The sequence below is a fragment of the Pan troglodytes genome, chromosome 12, assembly GCF_028858775.2.
Source record: "Pan troglodytes isolate AG18354 chromosome 12, NHGRI_mPanTro3-v2.0_pri, whole genome shotgun sequence".
Classification (NCBI taxonomy): Eukaryota; Metazoa; Chordata; class Mammalia; order Primates; family Hominidae; genus Pan; species Pan troglodytes.
The window spans coordinates 112,977,298-113,004,565 of NC_072410.2; the positions used below are offsets into that span (position 1 = coordinate 112,977,298).

At 38.7% G+C, this 27,268-nt stretch overlaps 1 protein-coding gene across 7 annotated transcripts in view; it reads right to left on the minus strand.

Moving 5' to 3' along the window:
• TAF1B (TATA-box binding protein associated factor, RNA polymerase I subunit B) overlaps positions 1-27,268 on the minus strand; it is a 93,139-nt gene that overhangs the window by 36,990 nt on the left and 28,881 nt on the right. For 4 of the 7 annotated variants that reach the window (XM_009441987.4, XM_063790118.1, XM_009441988.5 and 1 more), the window contains 2 exons: positions 22,718-22,871; positions 15,943-16,042 (listed from right to left, as the gene is read on the minus strand). In XM_009441987.4, coding sequence (XP_009440262.1) covers positions 15,943-16,042; positions 22,718-22,871 — 254 coding nt within the window. The remainder of the gene's footprint in view (positions 1-15,942; positions 16,043-22,717; positions 22,872-27,268) is intronic. The other 3 variants (XM_063790119.1, XM_063790121.1, XM_063790122.1) reach the window with 1 other exon arrangement.

Consider the following 27,268-nt stretch of genomic DNA (forward strand, 5'->3'; position numbering starts at 1 on the left):
TGGAGTTATTAAACTATAATTATTAAAAATGTAACACCAAGATATGTGTCTACATTTCCCAGAATAAGAAGCCTGCCAGAATCTTCTCCGTTAGATACAATGTACTCTGTCAATGACTTACAGAGAGAGTAAGGATACTTCTATCTTTTCAGCCTTGATTTTCACTGTTTTCATATATGTTAAACTCATAGACCAGTTTCTCAATAGATATAGTTCCCAAACAGTTTTAAACAGAATCCTGTTTAAAACAACACATATTTAATAAGGTATAACAGCATTTTGTTTTATACTGACCCTTTGGTTATCTGCTAATTCTACCTCAAATCTTCTGTGGAGCAAGGTGGAATAACAAAAGACAGACATAGAGATGAGGCTTATATAATGCACTGCTCAAAGCACAATCTCCATCAGAATCACTTGCAAGATGCTTACGAAAAACATCTTCTTAGAGCCCACACTATACTTAACTGAATCAATTTCTGACACTGGGTCTAAGAATCTGCAGTTTAAACAAGCTCTCCAGGATATTCTTATGCATACTAAAGCCTGAGAGCCTCTAGAGATTAATGAAATTGCTATGGATCCCCAGAAAACAGAATATGCCGGCTGTAGGAAACAAAAAATAAAATGCAGAGGCTATTTTTCTTGTAGACAGGAGGAAGTGCTCAGATAGTTTTACTCTCCAAGTTTGGAAAGAGAAGCACACATACACATTCCAGGGAGGCTGAGATGATGGTAGCTGGGGGTGGGGTGGGGGGTGGGGGGAAGTGGGCCAGGAACACAAGAAAACACCAGCTGGCTTCTCTCCCTCACGCTGTCTGGGAGGGAAGAGTAGAAATGAGGGAACCTGATCATTATGTTCACCTCAACTTCCCTCAAGTAGATTTGAAACCTGTCAGGTTATTATTCTAACAAAGATTGTACAAAAAATCCCAAGCATTACATGTGGCCTACAGAGTAAGAAGGTGAACAAATCTAGAGTCAGGTTTGAAGGTTCTGGGCAGATCAAAACAATCCAATAAGGCCTTCATTTGAAGGTGCTTAAGAAGTGACTGACAGCTCTGGATGAGTCTTTTTCTTCCTTCAACCAAAAGAAACCCAGTTTCACAAAGGGTGTAAGATTGCTCCAAGCAAAATGAATCATCCTGGCTAAGTGCCACGCAGTGGGTTTGGCTGACCCAGTATTACATCTTTTCTTTTTACTCATTCAGGGAGAAGATCAGAATGCTGTTGATCAACATTCAAAATATTGGAGATGTACTTCAGAACAAATTTCCAGTTTCCTCTTTATCCCTTCTTGCTGCGTCTAGTGAGGGATGATGAAATGACTAATTCTTGAGAGGACTGAGAAACACTGCCAAGGACTGTGGTAGAATAGTATCTATGTTACATATTATCTATTTTTAAACTGATCTGTAGGTTTAAAATATATAAAGAAAATCAAGGCTGAAAAGATAGAAGTAGCCCTATTTTAAGTCACTGACAGAATAAATTGTATCTAATACAGACAAGTATATCTAGACCCAATACTTCGGTTCAATCAATGATCTGATTATTTGGTATGCTGTGAAGAGATGGTGCCCCTGAAAGGTACTAGATTTTCAGTTTATTCTACCAGGTAAACTGAAAGATTTTTGCTAGAAGTAAATAGGGCTTCAAGTCAGCACCATACTCCAGGAAGCTGAGTCACAAATGAAGCAGCAGAAGAGGCAGAGGCAGAAAAAGGAGAAGAGGGTTATCTCCAAATTAATTTAAGTAAATGAAATGAACTGGCTATCTACTTGGGCTCAGGAATCACAACTCAGAAAAAGGAGATGGCTGGAAAGACTAAAATTTAATTTGCACACCTATCTCCTCTCCTGAGCTCTGCTCTGCTCTTAAGTCAGGATAATGGCAGGAAGACTCAGACTCTCACGGCCTGCTTAGAAAAAGAAAAACCACATCAACACTCTCTGTATTCCATGTCCCTCTGCTTTAAGTGAGTTTTGCCAGATTTGTTGTTATTAAGACAGAGGGGCCACTGAAATACTAACAGAACAACTTAATGGAAAGAAACAGCTCAGCTGGGATAAAGGTTTGAAAAGGGTTTTTAAAGCTTTTTTTTTTTTTTTTTTTTTGGTTTTTAGATGTGCTCTCAACTTTCTGGAATAACAAAAATAAAACCAAACCAAACACAGAAGGAAAACAGTCCCCAGCAGCCCACACACAAAACTCCACTGGCATATCTTCATCGCCATCTCCTAGCACAATTGCACCTTTTGTCATTTCTGGTGGAGGTACAGCTGCTGAAGAAGCCAAGACTTAGCGGAGAAAGCTAAGGCATGGAAGGGGGGAAGAAAATGCTTCCTTTGTTAATGAAAAGCCGTTTCCATTTAAAAGTTTCAACATACTATAGAATAGTGAATGCACTTTTGTGAGCAAAAGCAAAAAGCACACAATGAAGAAAAGCTGCCTGTCAATTAAATCAACAGTCATCTGAAGGCAACACAAACCTCCTCTTCTTGAAAAAAGAGGGAAGGAAGGGAGGGAAGCAGGGAGGGAGTGTGGACATTTACTACACTTGGCTGAGGATGTGTCTAAAAGGTATAATAAATGTGACATACAGGGCTTCTAGAGTGATACAGGTCCATTTCATTACAATAGTAAGAAATCACAAGTTTAACATGTTTTTTAAAAGACCACAAAGTTACAATAAATTGTTCCAGCATGCATTAAACACGGAGTGCTTGGGAAAGCATTTTATTGAATTTCACAAATATTACAGCCGAGTTTACTTTCCTTCGTGAAGCAATACTTTAAGACAGGTAAGGACAGGCTAGAGTTTCTGTTACACAACAGCAGGCTCCTGTGATAAACCTGATTACAATACCCTGTCAGAGGCAAACTTCCTGCTCAGCTATTTAAAAAAAAAAAAAAAAAAAGAGTGCAGTGCCTCACCCTTACTTATTCTTATTGTTGTTTTGAGGCAGATTCAACTGAGAAAAAGCTAATGCTAAGTGCACCTGTTAATCCAAACTGTTATCAAGACTCTCCATAACAAAGGAGAATTAACAAGGAATAAAACTATCAGAAGTAATGACAAAGCACTGTAATTATTTATGGAAAAAGAATAAAATGAATTCCACATGTATCATGATGCATAAATAGTTCACCTTGCATTTTTAATCTGCTAGACTTTTCTTAATGACAGTAAACCTACCATGTAGGAGAAAAAATACTTTTTTTTTTTTTCTTTTGAGACAGGGTCTCACTCTGTCGCCCAGGCTGTAGTGCAGTGGCACAATCACAGCTCACTGCGGCTTCCACTTTCTGGGCTCAGGTGATCCTCCCACCTCAGCCTCCTGAGTAGCTGGGACCACAGGCAGGTGCCGCCACGCCCGGCTAATTTTTGTGTTTTTTTGTAGAGCCAGAGTTTCACCATGTTGCCCAGGCTGGTCTCAAACTCTGGGGCTTAAGGGATACTCCCGCCTCAGCTTCCCAAAGTGCTGGGATTACAGGTGTAAGCCACCATGCCTAACCAGAAAAAATTTTTTTGTGTTCAAAATCTAGTCTTCTGGGAGTTTGTGGTGAACATATTGCTTTATGTGAAATACAGTCTTGGCCCTGAGGATGAGGCCTTTTTAGAAACGCGTTGTCAACTTGTACAGACAAACACAAACCTTATGAACAAATACAAAATTATGAACTGCTGACCAACAAGGATTTGCCAACTGAACAGGAGATAATAATTCGTTTTGGCCCCAGGATCAGAGCTGGTAAAAACCTATTGGAGTCCTCCTTAATATGTGTCTGTTCTCTAAACGCTCTGCTGATTGTTGCATAGCCAGTTCCAATTTCACATATCTGTGGTAATGAAGTTCAAAAGATGGTATCGAGAACAGTAGATAATCTCAAAATAATTTCTATTTGATTTTGGAAGGGTTATGTGATTACTCTTGCAGCAGATTTACCTCTGCTGTTACTCGGTTTAGTTTAGGCTAGTGTAACACCAGGTTCCCATTCTCTCCTCCTGGGAGAGAGAGGTGAGGGAAGCCCCAGGTATACTGGGTACTGGGGCATACTGGCCCAGGATGAAACAAAATCACAGGTAATCCACACAAAATTATCAGCTTCACTTAGCAAACATGAGGTATGATTCTAAAAGAAATATAAATGTAGCCTCAGATACATTTTCTAGCCTGAGTAATTCACTGTTGGTTTCAGCATACTGGTAAGAATATGATCTGGTAACTTTTTCATATGAATGATACTGACACACCCATAACTCTTATTTTTAAATGTCCTTACTAACAAGCAGAAGTTATATCCTTTATATATTTACCACTAAAATTTAATAGAATGTTTTTTCTTTAAATTTCTCTTAACCAAATGCCACTATTTAGTGGCCTTCTGATATATTATATAATAAATATATCAGAAGCAGTCTAGAAATTTCCTACCTATGTGAGAAAAACTCCCCAACAGATCAATTTGAATTTTTCTGAAAATAAAGTGTTTAAACTTACTGTTTTATAGCTATTTCAAATCATGTAATCAATAAACACAGACTGAGTCCTTATTTTGTAGATGGAATTATAGTAGGTCTTATAGAATCTATAATATAGATAATAAAATAGAAGCATTAAATACGGTCTTTATGCTCAATTTACACTTTTAGTTAGGGATGTAAGACATATACAAACAAATCATGCATGACATACTGTCTTCTACTCCTCTCTTTTATAAATTCTATTTAGACAACATCCTTTAGCTGCCTTTAAAATTCTGAAAAATGCAAAAGAATACATATACTATATCTGTAAGCTATGAAGTCTGGTAATAATAAATGCCTATGAATCCACTACCCAACTTAAGAACTAAAACATTACCAATATTGTTGTATCTACTAGTATACTTCTTCCCTATCCCATCCCTCTGTCTCTGCCTCCAGAGGTAACTGAATTTTGCTCATTGTTAACTTGCCTTTTAAAAAGACAGTATTATACCATAGTATGTAGTTTTCTGAGCTTTGCCTTTTTTTTAAAGTTATGATTATTATTTGAGACAGGGTCTTGCTCTGTCGTCCAGGCTGGAGTGAAATGGCATGATCATAGCTCACTGCAGCCTCGACCTCCCAAGGCTCAAGCAATCTTCCCACTTCAGCCTCCCTAGTAGCTGAGACTACAGGGCAAGCCACCACGTCTAGCCTGAGCTTTGCCTTTCACACTCTATATAATGTTTCTTAGGTTCATTCACGTTGCTTGCAGCTGCAGTTCATGAATTTTCATAGTGGTTTACTCTACCATTATATGACTATATCACATTTTTTCCATTTTCCTGTTGATAGACATTTAGATTGTTTCTTGTTTTGTTTGGCTTATTTTTTCATTACTTAGCTACCTTGTTTTAGTCTTTTAAAGTACTCAGGAGTAATGGGTCAGGATGGATATAACTTATAATCAATGATGCAGAAATAAAATTACACAGATACACAAGCAGGTAGGTAGACAGATAGGAAAAATGGCACAAATGATCAAACAATGGCATAAAATGCTAACAACAGTTAAATCTGGATACAGGATATATGGGCATTCTTTGTACTATTCTTAGTTTTGCAACTTTTCTATAAATCTAAAATTATTCCAAAATAATTTTTTTAAGTGCTCTCCAAGATGTAAGTGAAAAAAAGCCAAGTGCAGTGGTTGCTACCAAGATGTAATTTCATATCATTTTCTATGCTTATATCTTCCACCAAAATCTCTAAGAAGTCTCTCTGCTTTTTTACCCTGTCCCTTCACTCAAAATTAATTTAAAAAGATGAAAGGTAAGTGTTGGCAAGGATGCAAAGAAAAGGGAACTCTTGTACATTTTTGGTGGGAATGTAAATTACTATAGCCATCATGGAAATGAAATGGAGGTTACTCAAAAAACTTAAAACAGAACTACCATATGACCCAGCAATCCTACTGCTGGATAATACCCAAAAAAATCAAAATCAATATGTTAACGGGGTTCACTGCAGCATAATTCACAAAAGCCAAGATATGGACTCAACCTAAGTGTCCATCGATGGATGAATGTAAGAAAACGTGTACTGATATAGAATGGGAAACTATTCAGCCTTAAATTCAGAGGGAAATTCTGTCATTTGCGACACCATGGGTGAACCTGGAGGGCGCATAAGTAAAATAAGCCAGGCACAGAAAGACAAATACTGCATGATCTCACTTATATGAAGAATCTAAGGCTGGGTGAAGCTGAGGAGGGAGGGAATGGGGAGTTGTTGGTCAAAGGGTACAAAGTTTCAGAAGACAGAAGGAACAAGTTTTGAGATCTACTGCACAGCAGAGCAACTACAGTCAATAATAATGTATAGTCATGCGTAGCTGAATGACAGAGATACTTTCTGAGAAATGCATCATTGGGTAATTTCATTGTGTGAAGAGTGTACTTACACAAACCTAGATGGTACAGCCCAGTACACACCTAGGCTATATGAGATAGCCTATTACTCCCAGGTTACAAACATGTATTGCATGTTATATACTGCTGAATGCTGTAGGCAACTGTAACACAATGGTAAGTATTTATCTACACATAGAAAAGGTACAGTAAAAATACAGTATAAACATACTGTACACCTCTATAGGGCACTTACCATGAATGAAGCCTTCAAGACTGAAAGTTGCCCTGGGTGAGCCAGTGAGTGAGTGGTGAGTGAATGTGAAGGCTTACAATATTACTGCACACTACATAAATGCTGTACACTTAAGCTACACAAAATTTATAAAAAATATGCTTCTTTCTTCAGTAATAAATTAACCTTAGCTTACTGCATCTTTTCTACATAAACTTAAAAATAATTTTAACTTTTTGACTCCTGTAATACAACTTAGTTTAAAACACATACTGTACAGCTATACAAAAATGTTTTCTTTATATCCTTATTCCGTAATGTTTTTTTCTATTTTTAAAATTTTTATTTTTTATTTTTTACTCTTTAAACTTTTTTGTTAAAAACTAAAACACAAACATACACATTAGCCCAGGCCTATATGGGGTTAGGGGCAATAACATGCATGGAGCTGTCATCTTCTGTGGTAACAATGCCTTCTTCTGGAATATCTCCTAAGGAACCTGCCTGAGGCTGTTAACTTTTTTTTAATAAGTAGAAGAAGTACACTTTAAAGTAATGATTACAAGTATAGTACATACATAAACCAGTAACAGTAACAGTTATTATCAAGTATTATGTACTCCAAATTATATAAATGTATTAAATTATCACATGTACCCCAGAAATAGGTACATGTATCAGGCATCAGTTAAAAAAATTAAGCATACCAAAAAAATTCTTACACCTTACAGGGAAATAAAGTTGGGGAATAAAAGAAACAGGACAGTAATTTAAAAAAAGTATTCTGTATCATACATAATTATATATGGTATACTTTTCTACCACTGGCAGTACAGGTCTGTTTATAGCAGCATCACCACAAACACACAAGTAATGTGTTGTGCTAAGAAGTTATGAAGTCTACAACATCACTAGGTGACAGGAATTTTTCAGCTCCATTACAATCTTATTAGACCACCGTTGTATATGTGATCCATTGTTGACTGCAACAGTTATACAGCACATGACTGTATTGTATAATTTAAAGTAAGAGAGTCGGCCAGGTGCAGTAGCTCACGCCTGTAATCCCAGCACTTGGGGAGGCCGAGGCGGGTGGATCACCTGAGGTCGGGAGTTCGAGACCAGCCTGACCAACATGGAGAAACCCCGTCTCTACTAAAAATACAAAAAAGTAGCCAGGCGTGGTGGCGCATGCCTGTAATCCCAGCTACTTGGGAGGCTGAGGCAGGAGAATCGCTTGAACCTGGGAGGTGGAGGTTGTGGTAAGCATAGATCATGCAATTGTACTCCAGCCTGGGCAACAAGAGGGAAACTCCGTCCCCAAAAAAAATAAAATAAGAGAGTAAATTTCAAATGTCTCACCATAAAAATGATAGGTGAGGTGACAGACATGTTAATTAGCTTGATGTAATCATTTCACATGGTAAACATATCTCAAAATATCACTGTACCCCATACATGTATATAATTATAATTTGTCAATTAAAAACAATATTACTTCAAAAAAGAAAAAAAATAGATCAACAAAAGGGATTATTACTAGGGCAGGTATTTAGGGGAAAAGATTTAAGTAAAGATCAGATTAATGACAATATTCATGAACAGAGACTATAATTTTTTTTTTAAAAAATCCAAGAATGAGTGAGCAACAACATGCTTTCAGGCATCTAAGGAAGAACTGTTCAGGTAATACCTAAAAAGCATCTGAATACTGACTCTATTTCTAAATGTCTAAAAATTAGTATTTGGAACACTTCTGTTTCTGCCCATGAAGGATTACCAACCATGGGAACTGAGCTTCCACCGTATCCAACAGAGAACTGGAAAAAACATATGAAAGAACAGGTTCAAGCATTGGACAACAGACAGCATGGACACTAATCCCTTAGAGAAGAGAAACAAATGGCCCAGCTTACTGCCTGGAGGCAGTTTCCAAACTGCAGTGCGGTGCAAGGGTGGGAAGTGAAACAGAGCTCAGTGGTCTTGATGAGCGGAGGAGACAGGGACTGGAGTTTCTGGAAGCTGAGGTGGCTAAAATTTGCAAGCTTAGTACCACAAAGGACAAAATTGCACAGAAAGAGAGATCCAGAGACCTGCAAAGGGGCCCTCTCATGTGTTTTGCTGAGTATCAATATGTGCATGTATGAGAAAATATCTGAGGCCAGGGAAAAAAATAACAGAAAAGCAGTAGAGCAAACAATTTCCAAAGCTCATGGAAGGCAAACAGCCAAAGTGCAGAGACTTCGTAATACCAGGGGCATTGGGTAGAGTCTTTAGTAGGGATATGCCTTAGTAGTGAGGCTAAAATAGTCCCAGAAAAAAAGGGACTATTAATAACAAACCACACACAACAAAACTTAAAAACAAGCTTCTAAAGGATTAAACTGTTCTTCAAGTTACTTAATTATACACTAGAACAAAAAATCTAGCACTCTACAACATAAAAATTACGATTGCATCTAATAAAAAAAAATTACCAGTCATGCAAAGAGGCAGGAAAATATGATACATAACCAATCAATAAAACAGACAATAAAACAGACCCAGAAATAACAAAGACAATGGAATTGGCAGACAAGGGTTTTAAAACATCTATTACAAATACTGTCAATATAGCCAAGAATATAAAAGAAAACAAGAACATAATGAGAAGAGAAAGAGAAGAAATAAGACTAAAATGCAAGTTCCAGAAATGAAAAATGTAGTATCTGAAATGAAAAACACATTGAATGGGTTTAATGACACATTAGAAGATACTCAAGTAAAGATCACTGAATCTGAAGACATAACAATAGAAATTATCAAAACAAAACATAGTAAGCAGAAAGGCCAGAAAAATAAAAAGGAAAAGCCTCAGGGAGCTATGGTACCATATCAAGTGGTCTAGCATGTAATTAGTATCCCAGAAAAAGGCAAGGGGAGGCCAAAAAAATTTAAACAAATAATGGATGAAAATGTCCAAGTTTGATGAAAACTGCACACCCATAAATCTAAGGTAAATAAAACCCAAGCAGAAGGCTGGGTGCAGTGGCTCCCCACCCGTAATCCCAGCACTCTGGGAGGCCGAGGCGGGTGGATCACCTGAGGTCAGGAGTTCGAGACCAGCCTGGCCCACACGGTGAAACCCCATCTCTACTAACAATACCAAATTAGCCGGGTGTGGTGGCGCATGTCTGTAATCCCAGGTACTCAGGAGACTGAGGCAAGAGAATCGCTTGAACCTAGGAAGCGAAGGTTGCAGTGAGCCGGGATCGTGCCACTGCACTCCAGCCTGGGCGACAAGAGCAAAAATTTGTCTTAAAAAAACAAACAAACAAACAAAAAAAAACCCAAGCAGAAGAAACATAAAGAAAACTGTGACAAGGCACATAATAATCCAATTGGTGAGATCCAGTGATAAAGAGAAAATCTTAAAAAGCAGCTAAAGGAAAAAAGGCACATTATATAAAGAACAGTAAAGATAAGAATTATAGCAGATTGACATCAGAAATTAGGCAGGCCTGAAGACAATGGAATGACACCTTTAAAGTATTGAAAAAAAGGTATGAAACCAGAATTCTATACCTACTGAAAATATCTTTCAAAAATTAAGGCAAAGTTAGGACTTTTTTTTAGAACAAGAAAAGCAATAATAATTCACTGCCAGCAGAACTGTACTACAAGAAATGTTAAAGGACGTTTTTTAGACAGAAATTGGGATCTAAATAAAAAGATTACCAGAAATGGCAAATATATAGGTAAATATAAAATGATTTTTCTCATTTTAAATCTCTTGAAAAGATAAATGATTGCTTACAGAAAAAAAAAAAATCCCAATGCATTAAGGTAGAAGTGAAATGTTTGACACTAAAGGATGGGAGGAGGGAAGTGGAAATACTGTTGTAAGGGTCTTACTCTATACAAGTAATGGTATATTATTAGTTGAGGTAGACTGAGAAAAGGTAAAGATGAATACTGTAAACCCTAGAGCAACCACAAAAAAACACAAAGAGGTACAGTTAATAAATCAACAGTGGAGATAAAATGAAATTATTAAAAAATTCTTAATTAAGCCTGGGCATCACTGCAAGACCACGTCTCTAAAAAAAATTTTTTTTTAATTAGTTGGCTGTGGGGGTATTTGCTTGTAGTCCTAGCTACTAGGGAGGCTGAGGCAAAAGGATTGCTTAAGCCCAGGAGTTTGAGGTTACATACAGTGAGCTACGATCATGCCACTGTACTCTAGTCTGGGTGACAGAATAAGACCCTATGCCTTAAAAAACATAAAACGAACAACAACAACAAAAAATTCTTAATTAATCCAAAAGGCAGGAAAATAAGAAAAAAAGAAAAAACAAGAGATGAGACAAGTAATAGCAAGATGGTAGATTCAAACCCAACTATACTGATAATTATGTCAAATGTAAATGGCTTAAACACACGAATTAAAAGGCAGAAATTATCAATTAGATGTTTAAAAATCAACACCCAATGACATACTAACTACCAGAAAACACTTTAAATATAAAGACACAGATAGGTCAAAATTAAAAGACTGGAAAAAGATATGCTGTGCAAACATCAATAAAAAAAAACTTGGAGTGGCTATATTAGCATCAGACAAGTAGAAACAGCACCAGGAGAAAAAAGTGACATTAGATAATGATAAAGGAGTCAATTTATCAAGAAGGCAAAATACTGTAAATGTTACACACCTAGTAATAGAGCTCCAGTAACAGAAGCAAAAACTGACAGGATGTGAAACAAAAGTTGCAATCATAGTTGGAGATTTCAAAACTCTTCTCTCAGTAATTGATAGGATGAGTAAAAATTAGTATTTGAATGGTTTCAGATCAAAGAGCAAGTAAACATAACTCATTTCACCTCTTAATTTACAAAACTTGTCTCAAATTGTTAAAACTTAAAAGAGGAAGGAAACAGTTTAGATGTGATACAATACTGAGAAAATAATATTTCAGGTTGAAACTGTGGATTGCCGTCAGAAATAAATGTGACTATTACAGTTGTAGGTATTTCTTACCACACTCCCCATAGGTGGGCAATGTAAATCTCTTTTTTTTGAGACAGAGTCTCACTCTGTTGCCTGGCTGGAGTGCAGTGGCACAATCTCAGCTCACTGCAACCTCCGCTTCCTGGGTTCAAGCGATTCTCCTGCCTCAGCCTCCCGAGTAGCTGGGACTAAAGCTGTGCACCACCACGCTCAGCTAATTTTTGTATTTTTAGTAGAGACAGGGTTTCACCATATTGGCAAGGATGGTCTCAATCTCCTGACCTCGTGATCCGCCTGCCTTGGCCTCCCAAACTGCTGGGATTACAGGCGTAAGCCGCCGCGCCTGGCCGGCAACGTAAATCTTAACTGAAGGAATGAGCTAGGCTTCTGGGCAATGTAAGCCACAACAGCTATTATAGAAACAGTCTCTTAATTTGGTGTATTATATCTCTCTCTCCTGCAGTCCCCTAAACATTTAGTAATAATGGGATCTATTACTATTTGAAAGAACACATAGAATAAATTTTTGAAAATAATTACTTTTAAATAGTGAAATTTGAGTGTCTGTGTGAGTACATTTAAAATGAAACTAAACCTCTTAAAAAGGAAATTACTGGTTAGATACCATTTCCAAGCATATAAACTCAGCATAGGAAGCAATATCCTTTGCAAAAAGTTGAATACATGGTAACTGAAATTATAAAATACCATCATGAGAAACAAGATACATTATCCTTTCCCATATCCATGGACTTCCTCGAACCTAATTTGAGAAAACCTAGAAACGAAGGAGCAGGTATAGCTCAGAAGTAGAGCACTGGACTGCAGATCAAGAGAAAATCTAGAAATGAACACATTCAAAAGTTAACAGAATCTGAAAATGGAAACTTTGTTTTCCAAAATGGTACCTCTTTTTTTTTTTTTTTTTTGATCCAAACAGCTTGATTACCCTCTTAATCCCTATCTTGGGGGGAAAAGTTTTTCCAGTCTGGAAGGGAGCCTATTGCCATTTGAATACCTGCAATATGTCTGCATTTTGAATATACTATCTCAAATAATCCTCATGAAAAATCCTAATGAAGAATAGGTTTACTTATTCCCAAGTCATATTTCTTCTTAGGTTTGTTTCCTTATTGGAAAAATAAGAAAAGTGGACTAAATGATTTCCAAATTTCCCTCCAGGTTTAATAATCCATGATTCTACATAAAATATTCTGATGTCTGTTCCTGAGGAGCTTATAATTTGGTTAGTGAGTTAAAGATAACATGATGATTTCAGGCACTAGGAAAATATACAAATAACCTTAACTAAGCAAAAATTATCAATATAACTTGAGTAGTGAATAGCTCTGAGAATTGCTGGAGATTAAGGGAGAGAAGGACAAAGTGGGGGGGTGGGGTGGGGAGAAAGAAGGGAGACATACAGAAGAAAGACATTTTTATTAACCAAGACAAAGCTGATAGCTAATGCAAAAGTAGTAACTGAGTTCCACTAGTCGCTCTAGGAAAACTGAATAACTGTGAAGACATAAAGATTCACACCTCGAATGAGGGAACCAAACGTCCAAGCTTGCTTTCTGCTCTCCAAATCTATCGGAATTGCTCGCACTCAAGTTGTTCTAAGGGCGAAACCAGTTTTGCTGTAAAAATCTAATGTTTCTACAAATCACTCATAATGACTCACATTCAAAATAAACCATGAATTAATTACATTTATGCAATATCCTTTACAGTTTTTCATGTGGAGGATCAATTATTCTTTCTGTACCAGTGTCACCTTCTATTTGTGTCATGTATAGTTTACAAAGTTCTTTGACATCTGTGATCTCATGTGATCCCTGCTAAACCTCTGCATGATAAACAGTTCAGCTGATATCCCAACTTTACATATAAAGCAGACACCTCAGACAGACAGAATGCCTCACCAAGGTCACACAGATGGTAATCTGACTTACAACTACAGTATTTAGGCTTTTTACTCATTGTATCATCTTTTAGCCTGTTTGCCTACTTTTCTGCCCTTCTCACTATCCTAGTTCTCCAAAACACTTAAATAGGTTCTATGAAGATATACTAAGAATTTGTTACACTATACTTCTACAAAGTACTAATTTTGGAGCGCTGAGCCAGAAGGAAATGGATGACTACAAATACAGCTGAATATGCATGGAACATATCATAACATTTTATCTCAGATTATTAAATATTGGCAGAATTTGCACTGAGTTAGAATGTGGGTCACTATGAATGATTTAGAGTGGGAAGCTCCTCTCTGCGGGCAGGTCGTCCTGAGAGCACAAGGATGCCCACGTCCACAGCTGTGGCTTGGGTGGCTGCAGCAGCACCCGGGGAGCTCCCACCCCAACTCAGAAGGGATGACCAGCTTTAGAGAGAAGCAACCCACTCCAGGGCCTCCTCTCTGCTGAGAGCTGGGAAGACAATGGGATGCAGAGAGGAACAACCTACTCCAGGGCCTCCTCTCTGCTGAGAGAGCTGCAAAGACAATAGGATGATCTGCCTGCAGACAGGAGCTTCCCATTCCAGAGTCTCCTTTCTGCTAGGAGCTGAACGCTCATCAGGACACCCTGGCTGCAGAAAGGAGCTGCCCGCTGTGGTAGACTGAGCTGTTCTGTCGCTCAATAAAGCTCCTCTTCATCTCGCTCACCCTCCACTTATCTATGTACCTCATTCTTCCTGGTTGCAGGACACGAACTCAGGACCCACAGAATGGCAAGGCTAAAACAGTTGTAACACAAACAGGTCTGAGACATGCCCCTTGCTCGCCATGTTGTGGGCAAAGAGAAGGAAAGAAGAGCTGCAGTTCTTCGGGGAGTCCAGACCTGGGAGCTCCCCGAGCCAGGGCTGTGACTCCCTCTTTGAAGCCCTGTGGTTCCTGGCATCTCCAAGCTCCCAGGTACCACCGTGTTCCCCAATGCCAGCTGCGGAAACTGCTTGCAGTGCGACTGGTCCGGTCGCAGCCTCGCGGATGGCTGGCAATCATGCTGGCACCTGGAGCTGCCTGCCCCGCTGCAGCAGGTGGCATATCTGACTGGCCAGACCCCATGCTTGCTCACACATCCATCACCATTCTATGCCTGACTTGCCCTTGGCAGGCATGAGACCCAGACCGGTAGCGTGAGCCAAGCACAGCCTGCCAGGCGGAGTGGGCGAAATGAGCCTAGTGCAAAACTCGGGCAAAGATGCCACCGGCCACAAAGGTTTTCCAGCCAGAAAAACGGCACCCCAAAGATTCTGCAACAATATGACATCCTTCCTATTGCCTTTGATATTACAGCATAACTACAAAGAGAATTATTTTACAAAATATTCAGGGGCTCTATCAGCTTTGCCAGGGAGTACTCTTAATCCTTCGACATTCAAATTTTCCCTTTGGAAGCACCTATTGTGCCATCCTCATTATTGGTTTTCTCTTCTTCAACTTTAAATTCTCTGCCAGCTCTGTGTTTGTCAATGGATTTGCAAGCAGTTCTCCTACATTAATTTCAAAGATAACATGAAATGCTGAAACTTCCGTAAAATTTGCAAATTCACTTTATGTCTGCATTTATTAACACTGACAGAATGGAAAGGGATAAACCTCAACATTAAGTTGAACATCAAAGGGTATCTGAATAGAGGTTACCCTTCATCAAAGTCAGGCCACTATTAAACAGCACTTAACAAATGACTCTTACACCGCCAACAATGTCAGGGTCATGAAGTTCTATGAAAATGATTCCTTAAGTAGGTGAATGGAGGAAAATCTTTAACATTTAGTACATCAAAAAAAACTTCTGATGAGAACCAAGGGGAAATAATCTTTGAGTACCACCAATAGTGACACAAACTCATAATCAAAGGACAGAAACCCTTCCATTGGAGACATCTGAAAACAGATCTAGAAAAAGACAAACTAACATAAGTGAAGAACTTAAAATAGTACCTTTAGAAACACGGTAATAACTTTCTTCTCTTTCTTCCATAGCAATATAGTGTGCAAATAACAACAACAAAACACATATTTTATTTTTAAAAAATTGAAATTACCTAAAGGTCTCTAGATAAAAGTTCTCAAGTTTAGGCTCAACAACATACCTATCTGCAATGCACACACATCACACTACAGCTATATTTTGAGGATAACCTAAAGGATTAGAGGAATCCACATAAGGAAAATAAAAAATAATAAAATTCTACTCTTCGTTAAATTATGACTGATGTTTCATATTGGGATAAAACACAAAACACCAAATAATAAGTCAAGCAAGAAATAGAAATTATCATACCACTCTTGTGCCTTATCAGAGACTAGAAAGTAAAAAAGAAAATAACTTACCTCTATACCAAAGATTCCTCTGTCACGTCCATATAATTTCATCTGTTCTGGAAAATGCTGAAAAGCATTTATGTAAGGAATATGGTCCTCTTCAACAAACCTGTATTTTTAAAAAGAAAAAGGTTTAATGAGAGTTATATACTGATATAGCAGAGTAAATGCTTTAAGAAAAATCTCTTAATTCAAAGACAAGGTAAGAATTAGTTAAGCATATTCTATTTCCCACGATTTTAAGGACAATAAATCTAATCATATCTATTATTCTCTTTACCCATATGTTGGCCTATTTAGCCAATTACTGAATGATTCTCTTAAGTTCCTGTCTAAATAAATATGTCTAAGAAGGACTGGACACAGTGGCACATGCTTGTACACCCTAGCTATTTGGGAGGCAGCAGCAGTAAGACTGCTTGAGCCCTGGAGTTTCAGAACTGTAATCCCAGCACTTTGGGAGGCCAAGGCAAGCGGATCACGAGGTCAGGAGTTCGAGACCAGCCTGGCCAATATGGTGAAACCCCGTCTCTATTAAAAATACAAAAATTAGCTAGGCATGGTGGCTTGTGCCTGTAGTCCCAGCTACTCGGGAGGCTAAGGCAGAAGAATCGCTTGAACCTGGGAGGCGGAGGTTGCAGTGAGCTAACGCCACTGCACTCCAGCCTGGGCAACAGAGCAAGACTCAGTCTCAAAAAAAAAAAAAAAAAAAAAAGTGTCCAAGAAGTGTGTATCCTACTTGTTAGTTCACCACTAGGCTTTCCAACATGGCATTCCCTGTATCCCTAGCTCCCCTCGCATGATAGGTTCCTACTCATAAATCACTCCTTCAAGGAGGTCTACCTTGATCCCCATTTTCTGTGACAGCCTACCTCCCTTGTCTACCCTTCTGTCTCCAATACCTGTAATAGTACATGTTAGATGTTTGTTGCTGAAAGAACCATTAAGGAGTGGGACCTTGCCTGTTTGCTCACCACTCCACCCCAATGCCTCGTACACAGTGGATCAAATATTTTGAGTCAATTATTGAGTTTGAAGAAAATAACACATACACATAAATAGACAAATTATTTAGGATTCATTAATTTAACAATTTATTGAATACTATATACCTAGTCCTATTCTAGACTGCAGGGAAACAGCAGTGAACAAAACAGAAAAACATTCTTGTTCCTATGGAGTTTACATTCTAGTGAGAAAAGAAAGATACAAAACAGATAAGTAAAATCTATAGTATGTTAGGTAGAGTGAAATGTTAAGGAGAAAAATAAAGGAGAACTGAGAATGAGAAATGGGGGTCTTGCAACCATGTCAAATATATATATATACCTATATATATTTAAAATAAGAAAATTAAGGAAAGTGAGCTAAAGACAGGAATAAGTATACAAAATGCATTGCCTTGAAGAGCTGGGCTGACATTTGGCTTTCAGCTTTGTAGCACTTAAAGGACAAAACTGATTCAACTTTTTTTTTTTAAGATGGAGTCTCACTGTCGCCCAGCCTGGAGTGCAGTGGCATGATCTCAGCTCACTGCAGCCTCCACCTCCCAGGTTCAAGTGATTTTCCTGCCTCATCCTCCCAAGTAGCTGGAATTACTTACAGGCACCCACCACCATGCCTGGCTAATTTTTGTATTTTTAGTGGAGACAGGTTTTCACCATGTTGGCCAGGCTGTTCCTAAACTCCTGACCTCAAGTGATCTGCCTGCCTTAGCCTCCCACAGTGCTGGAATTACAGAAGTGAGCCACCAGGCCCAGCCTCAACTTTAATTTCAATTAAAAATGTGTTTTCTTTAATTTTTACTCTACTGAAAGTTGAGAAATATTTACATAAAAATGGTGTTAAAGCTTCCCCAGCTAAGTTTTTATTAGTATATTTCGTTTATATGAAAGTATTTATGCGCAGTAATCAGTATTTGTATTACTGTGAAATTATATTTTTGGTTTAATATTATTTTACATACAAGATGTAATGTATATCTGTCACTTTTTAAACTACCTAGTATTCCACTATGTTAAGGTGCTCATTATTTATGTAGTCTTCACTCCTATGTGATAATACATGCCAGCACTATGTGGAGTGTTAGGAGTCTGCAGAGATAAGTAAGAGATGAAGGGTCTTCCATACTCCCACCCTAATAGGTCAGACAAACAGCCTGCACATGAGTCAGCAGAGACACTGTTTCAAGCAGCACAACAGAGGCACAGTCAGTTCTGTAGGAGCAGAGGAAGAAATGAGAGACCTGACTAGGGGAAGCAGAAATGTCCGCAAAGAGCAGGTCTTCGGCATCTGGAGTTCTAACAGTTTTTCACCATTTATAAATAGTTCTTTGAATTTCCTTTTAGAAAAGTATTTGTTTTTCCAAAAAAAAAAAAAAAAGGTTGCTTACTCAAAGTTCTGAACAATCTATTTCCCTTCCTAGGTATTATCAGCTGGTTCTCTAGATCAATCCGGGAAGTTGACAGAAAAACTGGTATAGACTAAAAGCATCTCATATGCCTCTCCTGACCAACAGAGTTTAGCCATGTCCCCTGGAAACACTGTCTCTACTTATAATTATGTAATTTTCCAAAGTTTCAATCTATGATGGGTTAGAAATTTAGTAAACTCATCCTTTGTCTCAGATCACTGAAAAAAAGCACTGCATTAGAATTAAGTCGTGTCTACCTGTAAAAACAGATCCTGAACCCAGTCACCATTACCACTGCCATAATCCAAGCCACCATCTCTTGCCTGGAGGATAGCAAAAGACCACCTGATCTCCGTGCTTCCACCCTTCCCAGAACTCATTTTGCACAGCTGCCTGAATGATCTTTTAAAAACATCAATCAGATCGTATCTCTCCTGCTGCAATCTTCCAGGGGCTTACTCTCACACTGAAAACCCACAGTCCCCCTGGGTATGAGGTTTCCTTCCAGAGTGATATGTCCTGAAAATAGAGACTGCACAGCTTTGCAAACTTTGAAAACATATTGAAGACCACTGAATTGTATATTTTTAAAGGGTGAATTTTATTATATATAAATTATACCTCAATGTTTAAAAATCCAAATTCCTAACTTGGTTTACAAAGACAGATATCTGCCTCTGATGATCTGTTCACTCCCATCCTCCTACTCCGCCCTAGAATTCTCTGACTCCAGTCACACGAACTCTCCTCTGCTCCTTCATCACACAGCTCTTGCTTTAGGGCTTGGCACTAGCAACCTCCTTCTACCTGGAATGCCAGTACAGCAGTCCCCACTCATCCTCTTTTTTGTGTTGCATGGTTTCAGCTACCTGTGGTCTGAAAATATACAATGGACAATTCCAGAAATAAACAAGTCATAAGTGTTAAATTGTATGCCATTCTAAAGAACATGATGAAATATCATGCCATCTCTCTCTGACCCACCTGAGATGCGAGTCCTCTCTTTGTCCAGCACAGCCAAGCTGTAGCGCCACCCAGCCATGAGTTACTTGTAGTTCATTGGCTCATTCTCAGATCTACTGTCAGAGTGTTGCAGTGCTTGCATTCAAGTACCCCTTATATTTTACTTAATAACAGCCTCAAAGCTCAAGAGTAGTAGTACCAGTACACTGTAATAATTATTCTATTTTATTATTAGGTATTGTTGTTAATCTCTTACTATGCCTAACTTATAAATTAAACTTTATCATAGGAATGTACACATAGGAAAAAACATAGTGTATATAGGGTTCCGTGCTATCTACATTCTCAGGCATCCAATGTCTTGGAACATATCTTCTGTGGTAAGTGAGGTCTATTGTACTCTTGATATTCACACTGGCTCTATTTTCATTTAAGGTGCAGAGTAAATGCCACCCTCTTGGTGAGGCCTTCCCGAATAACCAATCTAGAGTAGCCATCTAGTCATTTTCTATCATACCATCCTATTTCAATCTTCTGAATAGCCTTTCCCTGTCTGATCCTTCTCTTATTTATCAGGTTAGTGCGAAAGTAATTGTGGTTTTTGCCATTAACTGCAATGACCTTTGCACCAACCATACGTATGTGTTTGTTTTTTCCTCCTCTGGTCTTGAAATTTGTGAGAGCAAGGACTTGACCTATTTGATTCACAACTGCATCGCAAGGGTCTAGATGCTAGAACGACACCTGCATATAGTAGATATTCAATACAAATTTACAGAATGAATAAGGGCTGGCTATTTTTATTCATTAATGCCATTATTGCTAGGTAGGCAGGGTCCCTTACAGGCTATTTGCAGGGTAATGAATTTATCCTAAGGACTATGGATGCTGCTAGAGGACTTAAAAAGGGAGTGACATGCGCAGTGTTAAGGTATGTGGGTACTTTGGCCAGGCTAATAACGTACTCCCTTAAAACTGTGTTCTTTAAATATTTTTTCAAAGTTTGGCAGTGGTTCTCAAACTTTGCCATCCATAAGAATCCTCTGGGCCAGGCATGGTGGCTCATGCCATAATCCCAACATTTTGGGAGGCCAAGGCAGGAGGCCAAGGTAGGAGGCTTGCTTGAGGCCAGAAGTTTGAGACCAACTTGGGCAACATCACAAGACCCCATCTCTATGAAAAAATAAAAATAAACAATTTAAAAAAAAAAGAATAATCCCCTGAAGGGCTTATTTTAAAGCAGAGATTATCAGGTCCTACCCCAGGGTTTCTGATTCAGAAGGTGTAGGATAGGTCTAAGAATTCACATTTTGAACCAGTTCCCAGGTGATACTGAAGCTGTAAGTCAGGAGGCCACATTCTGAGAACTTATGACTTAGAGCTCTTTCTGGGAGAAAAGCAAAGGAAGAATATCAGTGGTGACAGTCTCTTCTCCTATAGCCCCAAGCAACTAAGCTCTGTTCCCAAACTTGTGTATTCCACAGGGCAAAACAAAAGCCCCCTAGCTAACTAGATTTAATCTCCTTGAAGGCATTTTAGAATTCCCCTTGGTGGGGGAGGAGAGGGAAAGAGAGAGAGAGGAGAAAAGAGGGAGGGAGAGAAGAGGCGTGGGTAGTATCTTACCCCTATTCTTCCAACCACATATAATATTCTCCCTGAGAAGAATTCCAGGTAAATACGACTTTCTCCACCTTGTTAGATTTCTAGGAGAGTTCTGTTAGCCCCTTATAGATTGTCCTGGGTAGGATGGCTAGCCCTTTATCCAGCTCTAATGACATGATTAGGTTTATGTTTTTGTAAGATCCTTCTGGTTATCAGGAGGAAAATGGATAGAAATGACACAAGATTACAGACACAGAGCTCATCTGGGAGACTGTTAAGCAATCCAAATGAGGGTAGAGAGGACAGAGAGAGAGAGGGAATGCAGAGAAGAATGGTTCTGTGAGTTTTTGGACATATAACTGAGTGGACAATTGACCAACAGTGTACGTAGAGGGGAAAGAGTCAAGGATGATTCCTAGGCTTCTGGATAGGATGCAACAGGGTGGATGGCATTTACTAAGAAAGAGAACACTGGAAAAGGAGCTGGATCAAGGAGACAGATGATGAACCTCTAGTCATGCTGATTCTGAGATACCATAAAGACATCTAAGTAGCCGTGTCCAGCAGACAGCTGTATATATGCATCTATGGGTCTGGCCCTCAGTAGACAAGTCTGGGCTAGAGATATAAATTTGAGAGTCATCAGTATAGTGGTAATTAAAGCGTTGGGAAAAGATGAGATCACCCAATGGGGGCATACAAAACAAGATCAGGTTTTTAAATTAATAGTAAAATTCACTGAATCATGGGCTATCTGCTTGTAGAGTTAATCAGACCTGAGGAAAGCGTTTTTATTTGGTTGATGTGGCCAAATTCAAAGGCACTATCATCATTTACTGGAGGCATTACATTTAATCAAAGGGGCTGAGCCAATAATGACGATGATGGTGGTGATGATGAAAACAAAAACAATAATGACTAGCACTGAGGTCTTATTATGTGCCAGACACTGCTCTACGTGCTTTCCATGTAGCGCTAATTACTGAAAGTAGTTACAACCCTATGAGGTAGTTATTATTAGCCCCATTTTACCAATGAAGAAACAAAAGCAGAGAGAAATTAAATGACTTACTCAAGGTCATATAATAAATAAGTGGCAAAGCCAGGATTCAAACCCAGCAGTTTGGTTCCTAATTTGTGCTGTTAAAAGCATCCTACATATTGATTAAACCCAAATGTTACTATTCAGAACACATATAAAGCAAGGAGAAAAAAATCAGCACATAAGAATTTTGGCACGTCTATTAAGTGAGAAATTCTTACACATAAAACTGTAATTTATTCATTAACCAAAACACTCTGTAGATTATCCTGAAAAATATAAATGCTTACTATCTGGATAACACATCCTTTTCAACAGTTTTGTCTTCAACTTTTCCTCATAAACATAGACAACCTATATTTTAGCTCTTAACACCAATATATGCTTTTGTGTAACTACGAATAACCATTTTGCTAATGTAAAGATCACCTGTTTATCTTTTCTTAGAAATGAAAAATATTTACTAATATTACTCAGGTACTTAAATGTCACTTTTCTCTTCAAAAGATTATATTAGATAATTAATTTTCCAATAGCCTATGTGTGGTAAGTACTATAATTTCTACTACATAAATAAGAAAATCAAGAAGATGAATTACTAGCCCAGGGGGGATTACATTTCAGAATTAGAATTCAGGCTACTCAACCTTTCCAGTTCCTTCCTCAAGTTAAGCCTTCTTATAAAAATCAAAATATCCAAAGTTTGTCTACTTAGTTCATGTAATAACCAGCAAAAATATTATCATACAAGAGGTCTAGCTAACCTCAAAAGATCTGAAAGTGTTATTGCTTCTCTCTGCCAAAGTAAGGACAGATAACAGAAGGCAAGTGTCTGTGGCACGGTCATCTTCACGATTCCCTTCTCCTTTCGTTGTGAGTATTCAACTCCATCCAGAGATCCAGAGCAGACAGACGTTTCTTAGGAGATAAATGGAGATTTTTAAAAATCCAGTGAACTCTTTGGATAACAAAAGAAAAACAACAAAAAATCTAAACAGGCATTTTAAATATTGACGTGGTTTGGCTGTGTCCCCACCCAAATCTCATCTTGAACTGTAGTTCTCATAATTCCCACGTGTCATGGGAGGGACCTGGGGAAAGTAATTGAATCATGGGGGCGGGTTTTTTCCATGCTGTTCTCATGAGAGTGAATAAATCTCACGAGATCTGATAGTTTTATAAAGGGTAGTTCCCCTGCACACGCTCATCTTGCCTGCTGCCATGTAAGACGTGCCTTTGCTTCTCCTTCACCTTCTACCATGATTGTGAGGCACTCCCAGCCATGTGGAACTGTGAGTCCATTAAACCTCTTTTTCTGTATAAATGACCCAGTCTTGGGTATTTCTTCATAGCAGTAAGAAAATGGACTAATACAATTATCTTAAAACTAGTTATAAAACCTTTACAAAGAGCAATTTGGCAATAAAGAGTAATGAAGGACTAGAATAAAATCAGCCAAAAATGTAATCATGGGATATCTGTGGGAGTGGGATGGGACAGGATTCTAAAGAGGGATTTGAGCCAGGCACGGTGGCTCACGCCTGTAATCCTAGCACTTTGGGAGGCCAAGGAGGGTGGATCACTTGAGGTCAGGAGTTCGAAACCAGCCTGGTCAACATGGTGAAATCTTGTCTTTACTAAAAAATACAAAAAATTAGCCGGGTGTGGTGGTGGACGCCTGTAATCCCAGCTACTTGGGAGGCTGAGACAGGATAATTGCTTGAACCCGGGAGGTTGCAGTGAGCCGAGATCGTGCCATTGCACTCCATCCAACCTGGGTAACAGAGCAAGACTCTGTCTCCAAAAAAAAAAAAAAAGGATTTGAATGTTTGAATTTTTTAATAGTGAACATAAACCAATTTTTTAAATAAAGGAAAGGATACACAATTACAATGCACAACAAAAGATGTGTAACTGCTTTGACTCTGACCTCAACTCCCATGTCCCCTTCTCTACAAGGTCTCTCCAAAACTCCAAAACTTAGCTAGAGAAGCACCTTCTTCTATCCCCATCTTCCAGGTATCCTCTACCATATGACATTATAGTATCTTCATTCATTCACCAGATGCTTATTCATCTCATTCTTTGTGCCACTCTTCTATGTCTCAGGAAATGACAAGTGAATAATGTCTCATCTCTCTTAGAACTTATATTTTAGTAATGGGAGACAGACCAATAAACAAACAAACAAGAAATACAATTGGCAGAGCCAGGTGCCATGGTGTGCACCTGTAATCCAAGCTACTAGGGAGGATGAGGCAGGAGGATCACTTGAGCCCAAGAATGCGAGACTAGCCTGGGCAACACGGAGAGACTTTCTCTAAAAAAAAAAAAAAAATTACAATTGACAGATAGTGATGCTACATAGAAAAATAGCAATGTAGAGTCATAGTAAGTGATGGGAAGGGAAGAGAGATGCGCTACTTTATATGGGTGTCAGAGAAACCTCATTGAGGTGATATTTGAGCAGAGACCTGAATTAATTCAGAAAGTAAGTCTTAAGGATGTTGGGAAGAATACCAAGTATATTAGCAGGAGTGAACTGCAGGAACAGCAAAAAGGCCAGTGTAGTGAGAGCATCATGGGATGCAACATAATATAGTTTCTACGTAAATCTGCCAAGATTGTGAGGCCTCCCCAGCCATGTGGAACTATGAGTCCATTCAACCTCTTTCTCTTTATAAGAACAGAAATTTCTGAGGGAAAGTGGTGGGAATGATACTGAAGAGAGATTAAGAACTACATTATGTAGAATTTTGTAGGTCATTATTTGTACTTTGGATTTTATTCTAAGAAGTTTCTAGAGAGTTTTAAAACATGGAAGCAACAGGACCTCATTTATGTATTTAAAAAGGTCACTCCAGCTGCTGAGGGAAGAATGGAGTTATGGGAGGGCAGGAGTAGAAACAGAAGACCACTCTTCCAGGAAAGCCATGACTGGTACTTGGACTGGAGCGGTGGCATTGCAGCTGGTGAGAAATGGTTGGATTCTAGATAGATTTTAAAGGCAGAGTCGAAGGACTTGCTGATAGATTGGATGTAAAGCATGAGAGAAAAGAAGAAAACAAGTATGATTATAAGGTTGTTGGCCTGAGCAACAAGTAGAATGCATTGCCATTTACCAAGACAAGGAAGATGGCAAAAAAAAAAAAAAAAAAATCCAGTTTGATGAGCGAAATCAATGTTAGAATTATGTGTGTTAAGTGTGAATCTTATTAAATACACCAATAGAAATGTTGAGTCAGCAGCTGAATATAAGAATCTATACTTTGAAGGAGAGGTGGGACTAGAGATAGGAATTTTCGTTTCAGCATATAGTTGGTGGTTGGCTAAAGCTACGCTATTAGGTGAAGTCACATAAGGAGTAAGGGTAGAAAAGCAGCAGGACTAGGAATGACCCTGAGAAGCTACACTTTCTTAAACACAAACTCTCAAAGTAACTCCTCAAAATCCCTTTCTCCAAATTCTGTAAGTCCTTTCTTCATAGCACTTATCAGTGACTAAAATGTTCTTTATTTGGTCGTTTATTGCCTATCTCCTCCTACTACAATATAAACACCCTGAAGGCGGACAGTCTTGCCACCATTATGTCCCAGTGCCCAGAACAGTCTCTAGCACAGAGTAGAAACCTGATGTGCAAATAGGCCCAACAGTTCTACTTTGAAGATTTCATCCCAGTGAAATGATTTGAAAGCCATGCAAAGGTTTCGGGTCAAGGAATGTTGTGGCAGCACTGTTTATAATATAAAAAAATTTAGAACAACCTAAATGCCAGGAATAGAAGTTTAATTAAGTAATTCCATGCAATGGTATACTACAAAACAATGTCCATAAAACTTTTAGATCAGTGGTTCTCAAAGTATACTCCTGGACCAGCAGTATTAGTATCACCTGAGAACGTAATGGAAATGCAAATTACTAAGGTTTAACAAGCTCTTCAGGTGATTCTGATGGATGCTAAAGTTTAAGGACCATCGGTTTTAAATGAATATATAAAGTCACAGATTTCCATAAAATAAATGTGTGTTGTGTACACACACACAATTTTTTGTATATTCCTTATAATATGTAAGGACTTCCAGTTAGGGTGGCAAATTGAAAACACGTTAGCCTCTGCTCTCTCCTGCTACAACAATTATAAAGAGAATTTTTTAAACATGTAAACCTGAGGACAAATAACATGAAAAAGGTGACAAGAACAATAAAATTTTAGAAGTCGGAAAGAATACAGATAGGTGATTATTGGCTTGGCAGTCCTGGGAAAGCTAGATTCAAAGTCAGCAGTGGGGAATATGCCAAAAAGCAGTTTTCACTGGGGATCCCTAAAGAAGGCTCAGGAATTGGAGAAACTCATACCCCTAGAAACTGGATGAAGGCAGGCCTAACACCAGGATGACTGCTTAAAATCCAGATTAAGAAGCAGTTAGACATCCAGATTCTTCTTTTTTTTTTTTTTTAGATGGAGTCTCTCTCTGTTGCCCAGACTGGAGTGCAGTGGTGTGATCTCAGCTCACCACAACCTCCAACTCCCGGGTTCAAGCCACTCTCCTGCCTCAGCCTCCTGAGTAGCTGGGACTACAGGCGTGCGCCACCACACCCATCTAATTTTTTGTATTTTAGTAGAGACGGAGTTTCACTACGTTGGCCAGGATGGTCTCAATCTCCTGCCCTCGTGATCCGCCTGCCTCGGCCTCCCAAAATGCTGGGATTACAGGCGTGAGCCACCACACCCAGCCAGACATCCAGATTCTCATCCCAAATCCATGCAGCCAAGTGATGCCCCTCCCTAGTCTTGGCCAAAAACTGGAAATTTCTTCTCCAGAGAGAAGGGTCTCTAGAATAAGGCATGCCACTCACATGCACTGTTGAGAAGTGAAAACAGGAGGCTTAAGTGAAAGTTTACATACTGAATACTAAAACAATCCCCCATTCCCCTCCGGTCTTCTTCTTCCTACCCAGTTTCCAGAACAGTGACAGCCAAGATTACAAACCTGCCAAACAGAAGACTCAAAGAGATTTCTCTGAGGAATCTGATCAGCTCGGGGGGAAAAGATTTAAAGATGATAATGCTGGGGTTCACTGAGAAAATAACCTTGCATGCAGAGCAGAGCTGACAAGACTAACCACGGAAACAAAGCCTTTTATCAACTTTTTAGTCTCCACGTTTAAGTAAGAATAGCTATCTTGGGCTCACTAAACATTTGAAGCCTTTCATGTAAAAAGCAGAGGCCAAAACAATCAAGTCAGGCGTGAAATATCATCATTAATATTCTCTGTGAAATAAAAGATGCTCCACAAAAATGAGAGGGTAATCC